Genomic DNA, 24,867 nt, shown 5'->3' with positions numbered 1-24,867 from the left:
TTGAAGAACACCGCCCCTATGGCAAAAAAAAAAAAAAAAAAGAAAAGAATATTTCCCACCTGCTGTAGTTTGAAATGTGATCCTTGAAAATTCATTTGTTGAAAACAGGTTGTACTGTGCAGGTATTCAGGGTGAAGACTTAACTCATTTATGGCATTAAGTGGTGAAGCCTTTGGGAAATGATTAGAATTGAATCTTGGTGGCTCTACAAAGACAGACAAAGAGAAACAACATGCTCTGCTCCTTCCCTCTATGCCACCTGTAGACTCTGTAGAGTCCCCACCAACAATAACACCCTCACCAGATGTTGCCCCTTGACCTTGGAATCTCCAAAACTATGAACTAAATAAACTTCTATAAAATATCAATAATTATGGGAACCAGCAGTTAGCGTAATGGCTATGTCGCTGGACTCCTACGTAGTCGACCGCGGTTCGTGTCCTGGACCTGGTGGCTTAAAACTCACGCCGGGCGCGTGTGCGTGCGTGCCCAAGATCCCGAGAGGAGAATGGAGGAGAAGGGATTGCGGCGTGGCCATCCCCCCTGGGGGGTGATTTCTCGCTTTCTGTCTCTATATCTCTCTGTCTGGCTGGTGAGCGCACGCGCCCTATAGCGAAAAGCCTCTGAAAAAAAAAATCAATAATTAGATATTTTGAATGTTTATAACTGTGATAAGCACAATAAATGTCTCAGGCCTTAAACATCTTAGACAATAAAGACAGTAATCTATGCACCACCTTCCTGGGACTGTCAAGAAATCTGTAAAGTGCAGTTCAAAGATGACCTGCCTTATTATATCCACATCCCCATTCTAGTTATACCACCTCACTGTACTGATCTTTAAAAAACAAAATAGGGCCAGCAGGTGGCGTGGTAGTTAAGGTGGTAGACACCACATGGCCCATTCTGCAGTCAGAGTTTCGGACCCAATGCCTTGAAAAATATGCCAGGCACGTGTGTGTGTGTGTGTGTGTGTGTGTGTGTGTGTGTGTATACCCAAAATCTTGAGAGGACCAACAAGAATGGACTATAATGTAGCCATTCCCTCAGGAGGTATTTTCTCACTTTTCCTCTCTCTCTCTCTCTCCCTGGCAAGTTTACATGCCCTTTGGCAAAATCTAAAATAAGTAAATAGATAAATTTTTAAAATCATATACACATTGTTGGGACCAGCAGTTAGTGTAACGGCTATGTCACTGGACTCGCATGTAGTTGACCGCGGTTTGCGTCCCGGACCCGGTGGCTTAAAACTCACGTCGGGCGCGTGTGCGTGCGTGCCCAAGATCCCGAGAGAAGAACGGAGGAGAGGGGAGGAAAGAGGATTGTGGTGTGGCCATCTCCCCAGGGGGTGATTTCTCACTTTCTGTCTCTCTGTCTCTGTCTGGCGAGCACACGTGCCCTATAGCAAAAACCTCTCCAAAAAAAAAAACTATATACACATTGTTTTCAAACTTTAAATACCTTGGGTGGATTGACATATATGGTCATTTACTGTGGCATCAGTTTATAATAGAAAAATATCAAAACAACTTAAATGTTTATTAAAAGGAGCTGGATAAATAAACAATGGAACAAGCATATAATAGAATACTACATAAATGTTAAGATGAAAAAAGAAACACTACATAATAATTTAGGTAGTATTGCCAAGATATAGCAAAGAGCAAGAAAAGCACGCACACACTACACACACATTAATGCATATGATATCTGTGGATGGATACAAAGAAACTAATTCCACTAGGTGTCTTTATAAAGAGGAGTTTATTAGGTGACAGGTAGTGTATGAGAGATTTTTTCCTATTTATCTTTCTGTTTTGAAGCTTGTACCATGTAATATATTAACTTTGTCCCAAGTAAACAATAGACTGAGAGTACAATGTGGCATGAACCTACCTTATGGAAGGGCCACCACAATACCAGGACATACTGAGGTACACTGATCTCTAAGAACTAAGAAAAGAGGTTGATGGTGTTGGCAACCAGAATAATCACCTCTAAATTTAATAGTCTAATACAACAACTGTGCTAACACAAGGTAATGGCTGGAATGTAATCATCTCACTGTGCTCCTCCACAAATTGGAGTGGACAGGGACCAGGAAGCACATGGCCATGTGATATATAAGCAAACTCTTGGTTCTATCTATCAAAAACAGAGAGAAGATGGGAGGATGAAGTGACAAATAAGATATACAAACAACAGCCTGTCCAGGTATTAATATATTTATGCCTTCCTTCTCCAGGACCCCCTCTGCCATTTCTGTACTTAAATATATATGTATGTGTGTATGTATATGTGAGATATATATAGAGTATATAAGAGTATATATATATATATGTGTGTGTGTGTGTGTATATATATATGTAATATAATTGAGTATATACATATAAACACATGCAAAACATACTTAAAAATAAATAAGTGGCCAGATTTTTAACATGCCCTTCCTCTACTTAGAAATAGTCACTGAGAATATTTAAGGAATTTTGGAGTATATTTAACAACAACTAACAGAAAACCAGACCTACTGAGATTTAAACAAATCCCCCACATTCATGCCATTTCTCCCACTAAAGAAGTAGTCCAAGGAAAGCAGCTTTTGCATTTGTAGCAGTAGGTTTAGTGTCAAAGCCATGATTCCTGTGAATCTGCTATCGATCTCCTCATACCTACAATATGGCTGCTACTCTAACCATCACATCCATATTTAAGTCAGAGAAAGACAGAAGGAGTGATGCCACCATATCTAGCCCTTTTTAACAGCAAACAAAAGATTGTTCCAGAAACTCTCAAGCTGACTCTTTCTTATGGTTCATTGGCCTGATCCACATCGTATGGCCATTCCTAGCTGCAAGAGACCCTTAAAACATGAATGTTTATTTTGGAAGGGTCTATGTCATACAAGCCTGCAAGAGTAAAAGAGATTGGGAATGACTAATAAACGAGGCAACCCACGATGTATACCACAAATGCTTCATAGGCTGTAAAAAGTGACATGACCAGGTGATAAAGTCTGATTTCTGACAGTTCTGTTTGCTTTGCCTTTTCAAGACTATTTTCTTGTAAGTTAATGTGATGTGTTTTACACTGGGTTCTACTAAGAAAAGTGAAAATGTCCAGAGCTTTTCATGATTTCAAAAATAAAAACCAACCTAATGAAGCAAATATTTATATTCATGTGATTATCCTACAAAAAGAATGAACATTTGAATACTGCACACATTTATTTTTTGTACATTTCTCCTTAAATTTAAATCTTCATTTGTTTACTGACCTCTGCAACCATTTTAATTAATGTCTCAGGACCCAAAAACCAGTTCTGTCCTCTCAGCTTTGTCAATATAGTAAATAGTTCTGCTATAACTCAGATTGAAGTCCTGAAGATATGATACTTTTATTCAAAGTTTTCTTACTAGAAAGTCAATTGTCCTATAGTGTCACCACAGCCTACAGTATAAGAGCATAGTAGATTCAAATTAGACCTAAGTCATAAATTTAAAAAGCAAAAACTGAATTTGAATGTGTGTGAGTGTGTGTGTGTTTCTGTGTCTGTGCATGCATGAGAGCCTCATCCAAAGGAAAATTACTAAGGACCTTCATGAAAACTAAACAAAAAATTTATATATATATATATATATATATATATATATATATATGAGAAACTCTGGATTGGCACTGTTCAACAAAACTGTGATTATGAAAATGTTCTTATTCTGCACTGTCTTTTTAATTATAAACTAGCTGCATACAACTAGTAAGCACTTGAAATCTGATGAATACAACTAAGGAACTGAATTTTACATTTTATTTCATTTTATTGAGTTTAAATGGGCACCTGTGGCTAATGACTACTATATAGGACAGCACACTTCTACAGTGTTTGCTAAAGAAAACTGTAAGATATGGACATTAATTCTGATGGTAGTTCAAATGGCATGATCCCTATTTTCCTAAGCATAGTGAAAAGGAGACAGCTGCTCTCCCCACATTCATGCCATGTTCCAGACCCCCCACCCAACAGCATCACTAGCACTGTTGCTGGTTTGAAGATCCTCTAAGCATCATGAGAGGTGTTGAGTTAGGGATGCCTGTTCTTGAATTTTGAACTAGATTTCTGGTTTAACCTGTTTTGCTTTGTTACAACAGAATACCTGAGACTGGGTAATTCATAAAGAAAAGGGGTTTTAGAGGGAAGTCCAAAAGCACAGTGCCAGCATTTGGCTGGCTTTTGGTAGGGCACAGCTGTGTCAAAACATGGTGGAGAAACAAAGGAATGTTCAAAAAAGGGCAAACATGTGGGTAGCCTTACTTTGTAATAGCTGACTCTTATGAGAACTAATTCATTCTCCTAAGAGTAAGAACTCACTACCATGAGACTAGTATCAGTCCTCCATGAGAGTAAATCCCGCAAGATCCAAATGCCTGCCTCTAGACCCCAGCTCTAAGAGGTTCTACTGCCCAGCCATTTGCACTGAGACAAAGCTTCAATATGTGTTTCAATGAGGATAAGCTATATTCAAATCATAGCACTTTCTGTATACTAGCAATAAACAATCTGAAATGGGAATTAAGGAGAAATTTTCATTTACAACAGAATCAAAAATAAGAAAATGCTTAGAAGGAAAAAAAAGAAAATACTTAGGAATCATCTTAGCCAAATAGGCAAGACTTACACACTGAAAACTACAATACATTGCCAAAAAAACTTAGAGGACAAAAATAAATAGTAAGCTGTTCTGTGTTCATGGAATTGGAAGACTTAATATTGTTAAGCTTTCAATACTACCTAAAACAGATTTGATGAAATCCCTATCAAATTCCAGATGATAGGGACCAGCAGTTGGCGTAATGGCTATGTCGCTGGACTCCCATGTAATCAGCTGTGGTTTGAGTCCTGGACCCGGTGGCTTAAAACTCACGCCGGGCACGTGTGCATGTGTGCCCAAGATCCTGAGAGGAGAATGGAGGAGAAGGGATTGCGGCGTGGCCATCCCCCCTGGGGGGTGATTCCTCGCTTTCTATCTCTCTGTCTCTCTCTGTCTGTCGGGCAAGCGCATGCGCCCTATAGCAAAAACCTCTTCAAAAAAAAAAAAAATCCAGATGACATTGTTTGCAAAGACTGAAAAACCAACCTTAAATTTATATGGAATCGCAATAAACCCCAAATCTTAAAAAAGAATAGTTAGAGGTTCCACACTTTATTATTTCAAAACTCAACTGCTACAGTATAGTAGTCAAAAGAGTGTGGTACTGGCATAAAAACAAATAACCATTAGGATAAAAATCAAATGCCTAAAAGCAAACCCTGCATATATGGTTAAATGATTACAAAAAGAATGTCAAAACTATTCAATTTTTTTCAACAAATGGCACAAAGAAAACGGAATGTCCCCATGCACAAGAATTAAGTTGGCATCTCACTCTACAACATGTACAAAACTCAACTCAAAATGGATCAAAGCTAAAACTATAAAATTGTTAGAAGTGAAGATTAGGAGGAGGAGCCCCATGTCTGAGGGACTGGAGGGAGCTGGATCTCACATAGCTGATGCACAGATAGAATTCAAGGCCCAGTGGCTTGAAAAACATGCCAGGTGCATGTGCATGCTTGCCCAAATCTTGACAGGATGAAGAAAAGGAGGAGAAAGGATTTCAGTGTGGTCACATTCCGGGGGGATGATAGAGGGAGCAGGGGGATGTCTTTTTTCTCCCCCTCTCTCTGTCTCTCTCTGGTGAGAGTATATAGTCTCTGACAAATTTTTTTAAAAAAAGAGAAAAGAAAAAGAGAGAGAAGCTTCATGACATCAGATTTGACAATGATTTCTTGGATATGACACCAAAAGCACAGGCAACAGCAGTAAGAATAGACAAATTGAGGGACCAGCAGTTAGCCTAATGGCTATGTCACTGGACTCCCATATAGTCAACAGCGGTTCAAGTTCTGGACCTGGTGGCTTAAACTCATGCTGGGCGTGTGTGTGTGTGTGTGCCCACGATCCTGAGAGAAGAAGAGAGGAGAAAAGAGTAAAATGGATTGCGACGTGGCCATCCCCCCTAGGTGATGATTTCTCGTTTTCTGTCTCTCTCTTTATCGGGGGAGTGCACGTCCCCTATAGCAAAAACCTCCCCACAAAAAAAAAAAAAAAAGAATAGACAAATTGAAATACATCAAAATTTAAAACTTCTGCATATCAAAGGATATAATCTATGGAATGAGAAAGAATGGTTACAAATTATAGATATGATAAGGGGCTAATACCTAGAATATACTTAAAAAGTTTAATATAAAGAACAAACCAACCAAAAAATCCAATAAAAAATTGGGCAAAGGGGGACCAGCAGTTGGCGTAAACGCTATGTCACTGGACTCCCATGTAGTCGACCACAGTTTGAGTCCCAGACCTGGTGACTTAAACTCACGCCGGGGACGTGTGCGTGCCCAAGATCCCGAGAGGAGAATGGAGGAAAAGGAATTGCAGTGTGGCTATCCCCCCTGGGGGGTGATCTCTCGCTTTCTATCTCTCTGCCTCTCTCCGTTTTTCTGGTGAGTGCACGTGCCCTATAGCAAAAATCTCTCGAAAAAATTAAAAATTTAAAAAATTTAAAAATGGGCAAAGAATCTGAATACATATTTCTCTGAAGAAAATGTAGAAGTGGCCAGCAAGCACATGAACAAAAATGCTCCCTACTCAACAGGAAAATATAAAACAAAACCACGATGAAATACTACCTCACACCCATGAGGATAACCTCTATCAAAACAAATGACAACAACAAAAAACACCCAGAAAATATACTAACAAGTATTGATGGGGATGTAAAGAAATGGGAAGGCCCGTGCAGTGTCAGTGGGAATGTGAAATGGTATAATGCTATGGAAACAGTATGGGAGTTGCTCAAAAAAACTGAAGTAGAATTACCATGTGACATAGCACTTCTACTTCTGGCTACATACCCAAAAGAACAAAAAGCAGAGTCTCAAAGAGATATTTGTCTACCTGTGCTGATTATTATCACAATAGTCAGAGGTGTATTATAAGCTAAATTGTGTTCCCACTTCTTCACAAATTCATATTTGAGACCTAAGCCCCAGTAATTTAGAATATGACTGTATTTAGAGATAGGGCCTTTAAACAGGTGGTAAAAGTTAAATGAGAGCACTGGAGTGGGCCCCAATCCACCACAGCCAGTGTCCTTACCAGAAGAGGAAATCTGGACACAGAAACACACAGAAGAATGTCCAGGTAAAGATACAGGGAGAAAGAGGTCAATTATAAGCCAAGGAGGGGGACCAAAGAAGAAACTAACCCTGTCAACACCTTGATCTTAAACTTCTAGCCTCCAGAACTCCACTGTTTAAGCCACTCTGTCTGTAGAACTTTTTTATGCCAGTCCTGTTAAACTAATACTATAAAAGGTGGTAACTACCCAAGGTTCCATTGCCAGATGATGGATAAACAAAACGTGCTATACACATACATTATTATTTAGATATAAAATGAAAGAATATTAGGATTCAAGCTACAACATGGATAAACCCAGAGGACATTAAGTTAAATAAGCCAGTTACCAAAAAAAAAAAAAAATCACTGTGATTCTACTTATAAGAGGTACCTAAAGTATACAAATTCACAAAGACAGAAAGTAGAACAGCAGCTACCAGGGGCTGCAGAGAGGCAATAAAGAGGAAGTGTTTAATGGGAACAGAGTTTCAGTCTTGCAACATGAAAAAAGGATGGAGATTGGTTGCACAACAATGTGCATGTACATTATACTACTGGACTACATACTTAAACATGGTCAAGATGGTAAAGTTACTGAACAAAACACAATGTCACTACACATTCATAAGGTTAAAATAGGGCAGGCTCTGTAACACAGCCATTAAGGCATCAGGATCCCACATGGCCAACTGCAGTTCAAATACTGGCCCCAGTAGCTTAAGAAACACAAGAAGCATGTATGCAAGGGTGCTCAGAATCCTGACATGACAGAAAAATGGAAAAAAAGGATTGTTCTATGACCATGCCTATTGCGGTATGTGTACACTCATGCTTTCTCTCTTTCATACAGACACACACACACACACACACACGCGCGCACATATACTTTGGCAATACAAAATAAAATATAAATAAATAAAATGACCACCTCAACAGAGGAGTCAAAGTCAGGAAGTTGGCAAGATGGTAGAAGACGGGGTGGGAACAGTAATGGATCATGAAGTTGTGAATGCCACAAATGGCATTTTGACTGAATATTTGACAGTTAATCTACCAGTGTAGGTTTGCCTGTTTCTGCCTAATCATGTACATTATTCACCAAAAATTAGGTCATCATAGTTGAAGTATGTGCCTGCTATTTGCCAAGAAGTTTGTCATATTTTTAAAAAGTATTTTACAAGAAAGGCTTTAAAGAAATGTACTTATCCAGTTATACCTCTGAATTAAAAAAAAAAAAATCCTCCTTAAAAAAAAATGACCAAAATAAAAAAATACTGACAATAAAAATACTAGCAGAAATAAGGAGAAACTAGATCATGCATACTTTGCTACTAAGGATATATGTTATAGACACTCAGGGGGTAAGTCTGACAAGTTCTTATAAAACTAAATATCCAAATAACTGAAGACCCAGAAAATGCACTTTGGGGCATTTATCCTAGAGAAATGAAAAACTGTGTGAACCAAAGACCTGTACACACTAGTGCTCATAGTAACTTTATTTATAAAAACCAAAAACTGGAAATAATCAAGATGTCCTTCAGTGAGTAAATGGTTCAACAAATACAGTACATACTGTGGAACAACCAAAACTGATTGATACATACAATAACTTAGATGAATTGCAAAGGAATTCTGCTGAGTTTAAAGAGACAATCTCAGGGCCAGTCCCATAGCCTAGTAGCTAAGGGTGCTGATCCCACATGATCAATAGTAGTTCAAATCCTGGCCCCAGAAGCTTGAGAAACACACTAGCCACATGAGTGTACATGCCCCAAATCCTGGAATGATCAAGAAATGGAAAAGGGATTATGGTGTGTTTCCCACACCTCATTGGAGGGGTGCCCTCTCCCTCCCTTTCTCTCTGTTTCTCTCTGGGGAGCACATGCGTCCTCTGGCTATGAAAAGAGAAAGAAAGAGAGATAATGCGTAAAGGTTCCATACTGTCTCATTCTACTTACGTAACACATTTTAAATGACAAAATTATAAAAATAGAGAAGTTTTTGTTGCTGAAGGTTAAAGTCAGGGTGAGTGAGAATGAGGTGAACATGGTAATAAAGCGGCAAGCTGAGGGATCCATGTGATAAGGAAGATGTTCTGTATCTTGACTATGGTAGATACCTAAAACTACGCATGGGATAAAGCTGCATAAATATGTACACACCTGTACAACTGGACAAAGTTGAATAAGACTGGTAGACTGTATCAATGTAAACATCCTTGAGACATTATGTTATAGTTTTATAAGCTGTTAACACTGGAGAAAGTTGGTACATGAATTTCTCTGAATTATTTCTTACAATGCACATGAATCCACAATTATATCAAAATAAAAAGGTTAATTTAAAAAAACTAATTAGTGTATGTAGTGATACTGTGGTTTGTTTTTTGTTTTGTTTTGTTTTGTTTTTGTCAGACACCTGCATTTTAAAAATGTGTGGTAAAGTATGAATGACATAAAAATCCGTACTGAAACATTTTTCAGGCTAATATAAGAAAAAGTATGAATAAAATAACTAACAAAAACACATAAAAACTTGGGAAACCTTATCTTGTGCAGTTATAAAGACCTCTGCACTTTTATTTTGGCAACAATGACAGCAAGGATACAAAGAATCGATACACACTATTTTTGATAACTCTACAGAAATCAAGTCATGAGTTTTCTTTAAAAAAAATCTAATTCCTTAGTCATTATTAGAAACTGAAGTCAGGACGTCATACTGCTCTAATGTGGACATAGCTATCCCACAAAGAACAGCATTGACAGCTCACATGTGCAAAGAACATTCTCAACTTTCATACACCTAAGCTCATTTGATCAAAAGTTACCTTAATGAGGTAGGTAGGGAAAAGAGAATCCGTTGTGCATTTTTAAGCCACAAGAATTACTTCAAAAAAGAAAAAAGTTAAAACAAAGCTTCAAGACTCATTAATACTACTTTTTAAAGTCAATTTTCCCTCAACTTTTCTGTTTAAAGTTTCAAATGATCAGAGAAACTGAAATAGAAACGCAATGATGACTTTTATACTCTTTACCAAGATTCTCAAAATAACATTTTGCTACATATGTGTTTTCTCATATATAGAGATATACACACACACTTTTTATTGTGAGTCATTTGAAAGTAAGTTTCAAGCATTATCAACCTTCATCCTAAATCCTATAGAAGACATTTCTTAGAAACAATGACATTCATCTACTTAATCTACAATAATCTCATGCTTAAAATTATTAATAGTAATTCAAATTTTTTTGTGTTAAAATATCATTTTTTTAAAAAGCCTAATTTTTCCCAAATGTTTTTGTTTAAAGTGACATTCTTTGACATTCTTTTAAAAATCATTCAATCTGGATACCAGCAGGTGGAGTGGTGGTTAAGGCACTGGATACTCCCACGTGGTTGACCATGGTTCAAGTCCTGGTTCTGGCAGCTTGCTTTCTTACTTTCTTTCTCTCTCTCTTTCTCTCTCTCTCTCTCTCTCTCTCTCTCTCTGTGTGTGCTAGGTTCAAGTTCCAGACCTGGCAGCGTGATTCCTCACTTTCCCTTTTGTTCTCTCTGTCTCTCTCTGTTCAAATTAAAACAATAATAACAAATGGAATTAAATAAATAAATAAATATTTTTTTAAAAGGTCATTCAACCCAATTTTTTCCTTTGGCATTTTTATTGTCAGTCAATTGATATTTGGATTGGGTTCTTCAGATACAAGTTTTGATATTTATAAAATAGTAATTTCTTGGGACCAGCAATTGGTGTGGTGGTTAAGGGTCTGGACTCCCATATGGCCAACAGCGGTTTGAGTTCTGGCTCTAACAGTTAGAAAATTATGCTGGGCATGGGTGCTTGAGTGCCCAAATTCCAGAAAAGGAAAAGGGATTGTGGCATGACCATCTCCTTTGGCAGACGATTTTTCACTTTCCCTCTCACTTTATTTCACCAGAAAGCACACATGCCGCATGACAAAAAACTCGGAAAAAAAGTCACTTGTTTCGTATTTTATATCTAATACTATAGATCGTAAGAGGAAGCTGTTCAGAACATTATATTTTTACAGGAAAGAAGAGAAATAAGACAACCAAGGTTATTTGTAGTCTTATTTTAAAAAAGGTACCCTAAACACAAACTTAACAGCAATCAAATTCACAATTTTCCAATTTTTTTGGGAGAGGTTTTAGCTATAGGGTGCGTGCACTTGCCAGAAAGACAAAGAGACAGAAAGTAAGAAATCACCCCCCAGGGGGATGGCCACGCCACAATCCCTTCTCCTCCATTCTCCTCTTGGGATCTTGGGCGGGCACGTACACACATTCACCTGGCATGAATTTAAGCCACCAAGTCCGGGACTTGAACCGCAGTGGACTACAAAATATCATAATTATTCTCAAATATCTAATGGCTTTTAAAAATGAGATTAAAATCAGGGGAAGCAATTTCACAATCATAAAAAACTAATTCTAAATTCTATTATAAACACAATAATAATTATAGATCGATTTATTCACCCAATCCATTAACAACAGTTTAGGCCCTATTCAAATGAATCAGTTGATATACTGAACAACTCAGCCTTCAGCTTCATATGATTTAATTTTCTTTTCCTTCTTGCAACATTATAATTACGTGCTTTGACTTGACTGTGACTAATATTAGTGGTTTTTTCCACATGCTCACAAACTGAAGGAACAGACAAAAAAGCTTTTTGATCACCTAATCAGTACCCTTAGGAGGAAAAAAAAGATTGTTAATATGGAAACAAAAATCTTTATTTTTGTTTTTCTGCATGAGATGGAACAAATTCCTTGTGTGGTTTTAATTACATCCTAATATTTCATAAACATCTTTCAACATACAACTCATAAGATGGTACTATTGTGAGTAGTTCAGCAGCTCCGAATTGTGTGATGGTGCCAGCCCTTACAGTCAAGTCCAAAGTCCCCAAAGTTGGCCACCTTTGAAATCAAATAGACCAGCAACAGAACTATGGATCTTTTGAAGGTAATAGGAGAGTTCTTTATAGAATTTGGGTTTTGTTTTTGATTTTTGGGGGGAAGGGGATTGTTTATTGTTTAATTTTGCCTTTGTTAGTACTATGCTTATTATTTGCTTTTCAACCAAATGATATCAATTTCTAGTTATCAAAATTTGGTAGCTATTTAAAATGGCTTGGTTTCCAAATGCCTGTGTGAGAGTGAATACATCTGCTATTGATACAATCATCCTCTATTTAAAAAGCCCCAAGTTAGGCCAGCTGATGATGTAGCAATTATATCACTGGATTCCAGATGGCAGACCACAGTTCAAGTCCCAGACCTGGTGGCTTAAAACTCATACTAGGCATGTGTGCATGTGTATCCAAGATCCCAGGAGAAGAATGGAGGAGAAGGGATCATGGTTTGGCTATACCCCCTTGGAGGGTGATTTCTCACTTTCCCTCTCACTGTCTCTGTCTCTCTCCAGCAAGTGCATGCACCCTAAAGCAAAAAATAAATAAATAAATAGTCCCAAGTGTCCAAACTGTATGGAATTTCCAGGTTCTAGAAAGTTAGAGCTCTTATGTAAACAGGAAATCCCAGCCACAGAGAAAAAAAAAACAACTTCCATTTCAACAGCACAAATCCATACGAAGTTAGTCTTCCACTGTTGGCTCTCCCTTTCCACTGAGCTTGATAACTCCATCTTGTTAGTCTGCTGCTGATCAATTCTTCACAATTAATACAATAACAATTTTTCTCTCTTTCTTATTTGTTAAGAGGAGAGAAAGAAGAGAAAAACAACTGAATTGACCAGAATAGGCTGACCGAGTGTTATCTCCAAATACAAATGCCCAAGTCAAAGAAGGTAATTTTTGGTACCTTGAAAGCTGTGATGTTACTTTTTCTTACACTCAATGTGCATTGGAAAAAAATCAAAGTCAGATGTTAATCACTTTGTTATCAAGCAAATAAACTACTTTTTTTTTCAAATGTCAGTTTTCTAGGAGATTTTACTTATTTTTAAAGACAGAGTCTCTCTACAATGATCTTCCTGCCATGGCCTTACAAGTTGCTGGGATACAGGAGGAGGCCACCGTCCAGCCTTTAGGGTGGACCAGAAATTGAACTCGGGCCTTCCATGTGGTGACAGCCTGCAAAGTACAGCATCTCTGCAGCATGCACCATATCAGCTGGGCCTAAAAGTGAATTTTAATGATCCACTTTATAGAGTCTCTATAAAGGATGATGTTTAAAGTCTCATATTATTATCTTTTCAATAATTCCACTGAGTATCATCTATCTAAGCACATTTGTTATTCTTTAACCTCTTGGTAATTCCAAACAAGCTTTATACATCTTGTTTTAAATATTTCTCATCCCCTATTGAAATAAAAAGGAGGTCACTCTAAGAGATAGTTCAGAGCTCACTATGTCAAAACTCCAGAAAGGGGGGGAACCAGCAGTTAACGTAATGGCTATGTCGCTGGACTCCCACATAGTCGATCGTGGTTCGCGTCCTGGACCCGGTGGCTTAAAACTCACGCTGGGCGCGTGTGCGTGCGTGCCCAAGATCCCGAGAGGAGAATGGAGGAGAAGGGATTGCGGCGTGACCATCCCCCCTGGGGGATGATTTCTCGCTTTCTGTCTCTATGTCTCTCTCTGTCTGTCTGGCGAGCGCACACACCCTATAGCAAAAATCTCTCCCAAAAAAAAAAAAAAGTAAAACTCCAGAAAGGGGAAAGTAAATTGTGCCATAAGCTTCCTAATCAAGAAACCTTGAAGGACCATGAAAAACCATAATCATTTCTAAAATAGCTATTATTCTTGGAGAAATATGCTATATTTTTGTCTTCCTTTTGTCTCCATTCCACCACTCACTTGAATGCATTTTGATTTATAAATCTCCTATACACTTCAAAATATTCTGGAATTCTACTTATTTATCTCTGAGAGAAGAAAAACATGATTTATTATGAAACTCTGTGACCCTCCAGGATACATATTCCAGTTAAAGAAAATAAAAGATCAGGGCCAGCAGATGGTGTTGCACTGAAGTCGCTGGACTCCCACATTTCAGACCATGGTTCAAATCCTGGACCCGGTGGCTTGAAACTCATGCGCATGTGTGTACATGCCCAAGATCCTTAGAGGAGCATAAAAGAGAAAGGATTGTGGCATGGCAATCCCTCTGGGGGTGTGTGGGGGGGTGATTTCTCACTTTCCTTCTCATTGTCTCTGTTTCTCCAGAGCATACATGCCCTAAGGCAAAAACTTCTGCCCCCCCAAAAAAGAGAGAGAAAAGGTAAATTATTATTTTTCAGTAAGTTTATATAATAGTCACACATAGTTTTATAGCAAAGTTGTGGTGTCAGCCATCCACCTAAACCATTTAATTTATCAACAATGACAGTGGTGCAGCTACATCGTTTCTGATCTTTTTTTCTCTACAGTATAGTTCTTTCCTCACCCTGTCACTATACAAACTAAAACGCTGATTCATACCCTTTTCTACCCCTGGCTTCCAAATCCCAGTGTCCTCTCTCATCTAATCTCCCTCTCCTTCCTGTCCTGTCCTCTTTACAGGATACTGTTTCTCTATCGCCCTTGAAGGTAGACATCCTTGGAGGTTTTTGCCTTCAGTTCTATACTCATACATTCATTCCACAAATATTTCTATTTGTTGGGTATCAGTCTAGCTACTATGGACATAGCAATAAATGAAAAATAAGTCAAAATCTCTGCTCTCATAGAGTCTATGCCCTGCTGAAGAAAGAGAGATAATAATAAATTCCTTCCTTCAAAAAACATTTTCATCGACTTCTCTGCCAAGTCCCTGAGAGCTTCATACACCTAGGACTACCACAAATAAAACAAATTCACTCAGAGACCTAGCAGGTAGCATGGTTGTTAAGGTACTGTACTCCCAGATGGCTGATCCTGGTTTGAGTCCTGGACTCAGCAGCTTGAAAATCACACCAGGAGCACATGCGTGTATGCCCTAAAATTATAAACAACTAATATTTCTTTTGGTAGAGGAATGAATACATTATAACCTACTGGGTTGTCAGAAAAGTCATGACGTATTTTTCTATGTTTTTCTATGGAAAAATGCATCATGACATACTGAGGTATTAAGAGGATCAAGACATATTAAATAAAAAGTATGCTGTGAAATAATGTATTAGCAATCTTTTATATAATTGTTTAAAATGATGATACACAAAGATTGTAGATATACAGACAGATATAGATAAATAGGTAGATAGAAAGGATGTAAAAACACATTAAATTATTAGCAGTGATTCTTTCTAGCAAAGAAATTAGACTCAGAATGAACAGAAAGGTAGTATTTGACTCAACTATTACAAAATTTTTCTATGCATGCATCACAATGAAAATCTCTAGACAGATTATACAAATTCTCTGATTAAAAAAAAAGCAAAGGAAGCACAAAGGGAAGAATATCATGGTTTCTATGAAACAAAGACAATAGTTACTAGCTTACCTCAATCACTGACTGAAAAGTATTTCAATCAAATCAGTGTATATAGAAACTTTAGACCCACCATTAACATTTTCAACTATACTTTCAATTAATTACTAATTTTATTTACTATACTTTTTTAAAATTTGTAATTATTTATTTTATTTTATTTATTATTATTATTATTATTTTCAATTTGACTAGAGAGAGACAGGAAGATATAGAGAGAAAGTGAGAAAGCAAGCTGCCACGTCCGGGACTCAAACCGTTTTCCTCCATGTGGGAGTCCAACACCTTAACTACCACGCCATTTGCCAACTCCTACTATATTCTCTTTATATAAGTAGCTTAGATTGGCCTGTGAGCTAAACCAAGATGAAATAGAATTTTAGAGCACAAAGGAATTTTAGAGACCATCCAGATATGCCCCATCATTTTACATACAAGGAAATTAAGAACAAAGAGAGCTGTCCTAAAACGGGTAACTAGTTATACAACCAGTGCACTAAAATAGAAAAGAACCCAACCTCCTCATTGCTACTGCAGGCCCCTAGTAAATCCAATTTATTTCATCCCAGCTACTTTGTAAATGTCATCTGTGCTTCCCAAGTGGCTCCTGAAATTTTTCATTTTCCAATACCATTTCCAAATAATCTGATTAAAAAGAATTTCAGATGTATGGACTGAATCCAAGAGAGAATTCATAGAACTTAGCATGGTGAAGGAATTTAGAAACTGACTCTTACATAATGCTCCCACTTTTTAAAAACAAAACAAATCAAAACAAAAATTGCTTCAGTAACCTGCTACATCCAATGAGTCGAATACAGAATTGACAGTGGATGCAAGCTGCCCTAACTCCCAACATTATTCTTCTGTAGTGCACACTCATTTTACTTTTGTTTTTTAAAGTAATGTGTTCTTGCAGAATAAACACCCACTGGTTAACAAGATAACTTCAGGCAAGTCACTAAACTCTTGCAAATTAAGTTTCCTCAACTATTAAATGAGCAGGGTCAATTAGGTGAGCTCTGAAGTTCCTTGCTCCTTTCCAAGAATTTGTAATTTTTAAGACAAGGTACAATATGCATTAGGCAATGAATCCTAGAACTACTATAGTCCAAATTTACCAGCAATTTGAAAGAGTTTTTATAAAAAGGGAGAGTATAACAAAGAACAGAAGAAAAACTTCTTAGCATGCAATCATGTATGCTATTAAGGCCAAGAATTTGATTTCCCTTAAAAACAGCATTCAACAATGACAATTGTTAAAACAATGAACAATAAGACCTGAGTTTGATTCTTATATATTTGAGGACATACTAACATAAATATAATCAACCTTTTTTTCTGAAAAATCACAAGAGGTAGATATCAAAGTTCTGTTTATAACTTATCCCTCAGCTCACACTTGCCATCAGGTAGTTAATATTAACATATATATAGTTGATACTATTACTTATGTCTTCATAACATCAATTCAAATAACTATAAGAAGTCATCTATATAAAATCCCTTCATATAATGGGGCTGCCACTTACTACATTAGTGTATACTTACCTAGTTTTGTCTTTTGAGCTTCTAAGTGGACTTTCATAAATTCTGGGTAGAGACAGCTTTAGAATGAAATATGTTACAAGTAGGAAAAACCTGAATACCGACAAATTACTCACTTGGAGGAAACCTTGTCCAACCATGTCTTCAGCAGTATCCTGAAGACAGAGAGTGTGATTGACAACCAGGATGTTTGTGGGAAGACTAAAAAGAAAAGAACTGAACACTGGTATGGCTCTCCATCTCTCTTCTTAAGTTGGTAGTAGTGACGGAAAAAGAGGAAACAAACAAACAAACAAAAAGCCCTAGGTAGATTTGAAGCAGGAGAGGCCTTCACCTCTCAGATGAAGCCTAGAAAGACAGAAAGCCTAATAGGGAGGTTCCCAATTCTCAGGTCAAACTCAGGTCAGTAAGATGTTCTAGAAGTAGAAAAAGTGGCCTGAAGTACCTCAGCAATGAGCCCTGGCAACACAGAGTTTTTAGACTGCTTGACTCCATTAGCAAGCAGCACGAGAGGGGGCTAGAACCTGGGAATGGGTCCTGTCTTCTTAGTAACAGTGGATATTGTGTGTTCTGAAGAAGTCAGAAGCCACAAGACCATGGGCACAACAGTGAATTCAACAACAATAGAGACCAATATTCCACAGGTATGTGGGAGTCAAGCTGCATCTCAACAGGAGCCAAGAGTAGGAAGAAGGTGACTATGAATCAGACTGTCCCTTCCATAATACCATTATATGCAGAAGCTCCCTACAATCTAGGTGCCACCAGTAGAGAGGGAAAGGGGATAAACATACAAAATGCCATATAAAAAGATACTGATCTTAATGCTGGGGACTAGCATAATGAAGGTAAGGAGTCAGAAACTAGAGAACATTAACAGAGCTACAATGTGCACCATTGTTGCAATTCCCACAGAATGGGGAAGAGAGACTTGGATTGGCAGGGTGAGTGTGAGGATATATGATAAAGTGTGTGTTGGCATACAGATTTTCAGAACTTGAACCTTGCACCCCAGACCTAGCAATAACCTTTCCACAACCCTCTAGACATGGAAACCAGAGCTTTTGGCAGCCTGCCCACAGTCAACAGCCAAAACTCCTTGGACAAGTCCCCATTGCCCAATGGGTCCTACATCAAGCAGTCATTTTGTCTGCAAGCTCTCTGTGGCCTGCATGGTCAGAAGCCATCTGTCCTGACCCTGGTTCCTGTTGCACACTCAGCCACTTGCTGCTGCTCATCAGTACCCCCATCTACACTCTGGACAGGGGGTGGTCTAGTGTTTGCTCAGTGATTCCAGACCAGTCTCAGCCTGGCCAAAATGATACTTCTCAGTTATCTGGTGGCCAAATCAGGCCTTCTGCAATGAGGTCTGAAACCCTTCCAAGTATGCCCTTCCTTGGCCACTCTCCGAGCCCTAGGATACACTGAGAGTTTCCTTATGTCCTATAGTTATTCTTTATCATAGTTAATAATTCTTTATGTTAAACTTCCCCCTATATAACCTACTGTATGGTTTTCTATTTTCTATTTGGACTCAGTGCAATATCCGCCTAGCCTCAATATCCATTTCTACTTTTTCTACCAATCACCTCCAAATCTCCATTTCTTCTCCTAGACCATCCAAACCCCTAATATTAGTCTCTCTCCTACAGAGATAGTTTTAGGCAACTTTGGATCAATTCTATAAATCCTCCCCAAAACCACCATCATATATTTCAACTCGAGAACACATAAGAGCTTTCACTATGCTATCAGTTTGAATATGAGCTCGTTCCCTAAAATATTAAGGCTTTCCATGACCTGACCTTCTCAACCTTACCTGCCTGACCTGGTCCCAATACTTCCCTCTAGGTGAGAATTATGTGGGTGTTCAGTTCTCACTTTATCTAATGCCACTGCTATGTGTGTGTCCATGCTCCTGTCTTCCTCCTCTTTTCCCATTTACCCCAGAGGCTTTTGAGATCAGTTCTAAAAGCCCCTTGTGCAAATGTCTTCTTTGGAGTGATTTTTCCTGTACTTTTTTCAGATATGCCCTTGCCAATTCTCTAAGAGAGGACACCCCACCACCACCCTTAACCCTGTGCTACCTTTTCTTACTAATTTATGTTTTCTTGACTTACTATTCTGACTTACATTTAACTATGCTTTATATTTCTTATATAACTTCATAAGCCAATGTATAGAGTAAGCTCAATGTTAGATGATAAAGAAACCAGACTAAGTCAGTTTTAATCCAAAAATAACAGCTATGTATAGGGTCACTGCGAATGTATACAAAGCCTTTCTACATATCAGAATAAGGTATCTCTTCCTCCAGAAGATGTAGCATCACACTAGGTTACATGAAGTGGCAAATGGTGCCCAGCAGGATTTTACCTCAACCTATACAATTATACACAGCAGCTATAGATGTAGGAACACAAAAACGGACTTCTTAAAAAAAAAAAAAAAAAGGGAGCCAGCAGTTAGTGTAATGGCTATGTCGCTGGACTCCCACATAGTTGACTGCGGTTCGTGTCCCGGACCTGGTGGCTTAAAACTCACGCCAGGCGCGTGTGCGTGCATGCCCAAGATCCCGAGAGGAGAATGGAGAAGGGATAGCGGCGTGACCATCCCCCCTGGGGGGTGATTTCTTGCTTTCTGTCTCTATCTCTCTCTCTGTCTGTCTGGCGAGCGCACGCGCCCTATAGCGAAAATCTCTCGAAAAAAAAAAGTCAAATTATACTATAAAACCTTCACATAAAGTTATCCTTTTAATTTTCTCTTAGTAAAATTTTATTCTACTATATGAGAAGACTTCATAAAGTTCACATAAGAGGGACCAGCAGTTAGCATAATGGCTATGTCGCTGGACTCCCACGTAGTTGACCACGGTTAGAGTCCCGGACCCGGTGGCTTAAACTCATGCCGGGCACGTGTGCGTGCGTGCCCAAGATCCCGAGAGGAGAATGGAGGAGAAGGGATTGCAGCGTGGCCATCTCCCCTGGGGGGTGATTTCTCGCTTTCTGTCTCTCTGTCTCTCTCTGTCTGTCTGGCAAGCGCACGTGCCCTATAGCGAAAAACCTCTCAAAAAAAAAAAAATGTTCACATAAGAATGGAATTAAATACAAGTTTATTTTGGTACCCCAAAAGAAGTCCTGCATAGTTTTTCATAATATGCATTTTCCTAAAACTTTGAAGACCCTCATATGTCTCTTTACTTCTAGACAATGTCTCACATCTTGGTCAGTAGCTTAGTTATATGTCAGATTTCAAGCTGGAGTAGCAGGAATTTTTTTTCATGGCCAATATTAACTGAGGGTCTAACTGTATGCCAGGCCTTGGAGCTAGGTCTAGAGATAACCAATGGGGTACCTGACTGATGGTGCTTACACAGCCTAGTGCAGCAATCTGAATTAAGAAGGATATAATTTTCTCAATGTTATACTTACTGATAAACTTGTTTTGCATAGTCTCCAACAGAGCTTGGTGAGCATCTTCAGCTTGTAAAGCATGTGAACACTCTCTAGCCAGTATGGTGCGCACCAGATGCTCCCCACATCCTGAAAGGGCAAGAAAACCAAGAACAGTTGAGGAAACAGGTATTAAACACCCTGCTGTCTCACTGACATTACAATACCCATTATGCAGCGTTTAAGAAGTAGTTATTTGGAGAGTAATTCAGTGAGAGATGAAATGACTTCTATGAGCAACCTGGTAATTATAGTAATGAGATTCAGCAGAAACTAAAGAAACACATGACTATCGAAGTTCAAAAGAAAAACCCTTTTCACGGTAATAATTTATATAATGCCGGAATTCAGACTCTCCAGCTAGACATTCCTTAGCTTCTGTCTCATTCTCACTGCTGCAAGACTATGAAACTCTCTATTTTATAATGTCTTCATTGGTCTGCATTCAGTTGGCCTTAGTCTCCCAGTCAGTGAGGCATACCTATGCCATCAGCCATTTTTCCTCTGGCAACCTGCGTGCCTGAGCATAGGAGAAAAATCTAGGCAGCTATGGGAGGCCTGATACTCACATCATCTAGTTTTCACTTCAGTGCTATCACGTATCAATAGCTGTAGATTGGACCTAACAAAATGGCACCCTTTTCAGCTTCTTGCATAACTTTACATAGTTAAAAAAAAAAAAAAAAAAAAAAAAAAAAAAAAACCCCCTTTTGTTTTATAAAAAAAAAGAAAAAAAAAAAAAAAAAAAAAAAAAAACCACTCTGTAGTTCTAAAGAAAAAGAGAAAAAGTAGATTTTTAAACTTGAGATGAATGTGGACCACTGAGACACACTAAAGTAACAGTAGGAATGGGAGGCAGAGTGAGGAAAAGGGATGCTGCCTATAAACTCATTACAACTAAAAATAGAAACTATCTGAAAAAAAAAAATACAGACAAGGAGAATTTAATTTACAGGTTGATGAGTTCTAAGAAAATATTTTTAAAAAAGAGTCTTCCTTTTTCTTAGAAATATAATATCTTTAAATGCTGCTTTGATAAGCATTGGATGCACACAACTTTAAAAAAAACTCATTTGAAATGCTTCTTATATATAAAACCAATTTCTCTCATTAAAATGACATTGTCCTTACACAAATGAGAAAAGTAGATGAACAAGATTTTTATAGGGTTTCAATCATTAAAAAATTTTCTTATTAAAATTAATTCCTGCCAGGGACCAGCAGGTGACATGGTGGTTAAGGCGCTGGACACTCCCACATGGCTGACCACGGTTTGAGTCTCAGACCTGGTGGCTTACTTTCTCACTTCCCCTTTCTCTCTCTCTCTTTCTGTGTCTCTCTTTGTCAAGTTAAAAAATAAATGAATGAATAAATAAAATTTTTTAAAAAGAGAGATTCATCAGTAATGTATCTTTAAAAAAATTAATTCCTGTCAAAAATGTTATGTTAGTCCATTAGAAAATCAAGTAATCCATTAACTTACATAACAGGTAAAGGGTATCAAAAGATCTAAACATCTAATAAGACTAAAAGAGAAATATTCCTCAACTCTATGGCTAAGACAATCAAGAAAGAGAAAATGCATTTCTAGGATCCACTCAGATTCCCCAACAAAACCAGGGACAAAGTCATATTTCTCCAAATCATTCATTTGCGACATACATTAAGTGGGGAGAGGAGGTTCCTGGTAATCAAAAAACAATGTCGACTAAAATTGTTAAATGAAGTATTTTTTCTTAAATAGTGGCCACAAATTCTTAAGTTCATGAAATTGAAACCGACACCAACTAGTATAATGTACAGTTCTCTGTTTAGATAGTGTATGATGTGATAGACATTAGGCACAACAACAAATCTTTGAAATATTATCTGAATTTGTTAAACCACATTGGTGTCTTTCATTTCAGAACTTTTTTCTTTACATATATCTCTCCTCAACTCTCCTGCCTCCCTCCATCATTACATCACATACACAGACATGTGTGTGCCAAATATTATGCATACATACATAATATACACTCATTGCCAAAACTACAACCAGCTCATAAAAGTGTGAAAGTTTTTAAAAAAACAATTGATATTTAGTTAGAAATATCTTCCCTGTATTTTTTGGTGAAATATAAATATAAACATCCTTAAAGATCTAAATATCTCATTGTGAATATCTACACTTAGAGGAACATTTAGATATGTAATTTAATATTAAATATTGTGGCCAAGATTGTGACAATCCCTATTTTGTCAGATTTTTACAACATTATTTTTATAATCAGGAAAAAATACAATAAAACTAAAAGAAATAAACCATGTTTGACATTTACTATGTTGTGCTAAGCACACAAAACTCCATAAATTTTAATTCCCTTTATGTACATATTTGTTGCTAAAGAGTGAAATATTATACTTTAGGACAATAATAATATGAGGAAATTGGCATATTAAATGTTCAGAAGGTTATATACATGACTCAAATCAGAGAGCTAAACCACATGAAGTTAACATTACATCAAAAATACACACTGGGGACCAGCAGTTAGTGTAATGGCTATGTCGCTGGACTCTCATGTAGTCGACCGCGGTTTGCATCCCAGACCCGGTGGCTTAAAACTCACGCCGGGTGCGTGTGCGTGTGCATGCGTGCCCAAGATCCCGAGAGGAGTACGGAGGAGAAGGGACTGCGGCGTGGCCATCCCCCCAAGGGGTGATTTCTCTCTTTCTGTCTGTCTCTGTCTGTCTGGCGAGCACACGCGCCCTATAGCAAAAACCTCTCCAAAAAAGAAAAAAATTCACACTGTGCATCAGGAAGACTTTTTCCCCTCGTGTTATACAAGGTTTTCCAGTGATTGATTTTTACCAAAAAACATTTAAAATTATTATTTATATTCTCTGACATATGTCACCTTTTACATAACAACCATGATACCAAAATAATGTTCTCTTACAGGTTCCAATCATAGAAAGTTTGACTTCTTTGATTTTACCCACAAAATTGCAAGGTTACTTAGAATGTATAGCCATATAGCTGAAGTATGATTCAGATGCAAACAGTCCCATTCTTTATTCACAGATATTAGAAATAAGCCTTTCATTACATTCTCTTCTTATCCTTACTTGTGTAAGTAAAAATATGCTAATGTTTTAGAGCTTAGTAGAACTTGGATTCTACAGAGAACAAAGACCTAACCACAAATCTAGAGGAAAAATGATAAATATCAAGTTCTAAAAGAATTAGGAAAGTACATACTTATTTAGTATCAATAAGAATAATAAATAATGGACTGAACCACATAGTGAATTCATAACTGATGTTTTTAAAAGCACTGGTCACCATTAAAGGATGCTATGGAACCACTTCATTATTCTAGATACTAATAAAGAAAACTATCAAGAATTTCTCTGTCCTATCTACAGAAGCTGTATAGTAGGGTAAACAGTTTATGAAAGAAAATTTTCTCTATACACACATCTCAAGTAATAAAGAAGAAATTAACAGAATTAAATTAAAATAACGTATAACCTGAAATGCAATAATTGATATAAGCAACAATCACCAGTGGCTTCTAATATCACAAAGAGGTTAAAAAAATACATCTTATTTCTTGATAAAATCATGCCTTTGTAGGTCTTCCCACTACCAAAAATACACACACACACACATACACACACACACACACACACACACACACACTTGAATCTGATCAAGGTTCTAAATTTAATGATCAATGTCCAGAAATAGTGTCTAAAAAACAAACAAACAAACAGAAAAATCCTACAATTAACATCATACTTAATGATGAAAGACTTTCTTGTTTCTCCCAAAGATCAGGAGCAAGGCAATAATGTATGCTTTCATCACTTCTCCAACAATATAGTGGAGGTTTGAGCTAATGCAATAAGGCAAGAAAAAGAAATAAAAACCATAAAGAAATAAGTAAAACTGTCCTATTTTGCAAATGATATTGTTTATACAGAAAATCCTAGGAGATCTATAAAATAACTACTACATGTATCTTTCCACAGCCTTCCTGTGCAGTTAGTCTAGGACAAAGATTGGTAGGAGATCCCTTCTTAGTAGTTGCTAGTTCCCAAATGTGGATTTAACGTTCATTTCTTACCCACCCCTTCAGTCTCTTACGGAGTTCTTACTCTGTGCTAGGCCCATAGTACACAG

The 24,867-nt window shown here is 37.6% G+C and overlaps 1 protein-coding gene across 4 annotated transcripts in view; it reads right to left on the bottom strand.

Annotated features, from left to right (window-relative positions):
* TASP1 (taspase 1) overlaps positions 1-24,867 on the bottom strand; it is a 312,198-nt gene that overhangs the window by 88,903 nt on the left and 198,428 nt on the right. For all 4 annotated transcript variants that reach the window (XR_003548591.1, XM_027770008.1, XM_006143657.3 and 1 more), the window contains one exon: positions 20,676-20,786. Coding sequence is in view for 3 of the 4 variants with exons in the window: in XM_027770008.1 (XP_027625809.1) it covers positions 20,676-20,786 (111 nt within the window). In the remaining variant the exon portion in view is untranslated. The remainder of the gene's footprint in view (positions 1-20,675; positions 20,787-24,867) is intronic.

This window comes from Tupaia chinensis, unplaced genomic scaffold, assembly GCF_000334495.1.
Source record: "Tupaia chinensis unplaced genomic scaffold, TupChi_1.0 Scaffold000101_1, whole genome shotgun sequence".
In the NCBI taxonomy this organism is placed as follows: Eukaryota; Metazoa; Chordata; class Mammalia; order Scandentia; family Tupaiidae; genus Tupaia; species Tupaia belangeri.
Note: the sequence above shows the minus strand (reverse complement) of the source record. Positions and strands in the feature narration are given on the sequence as shown.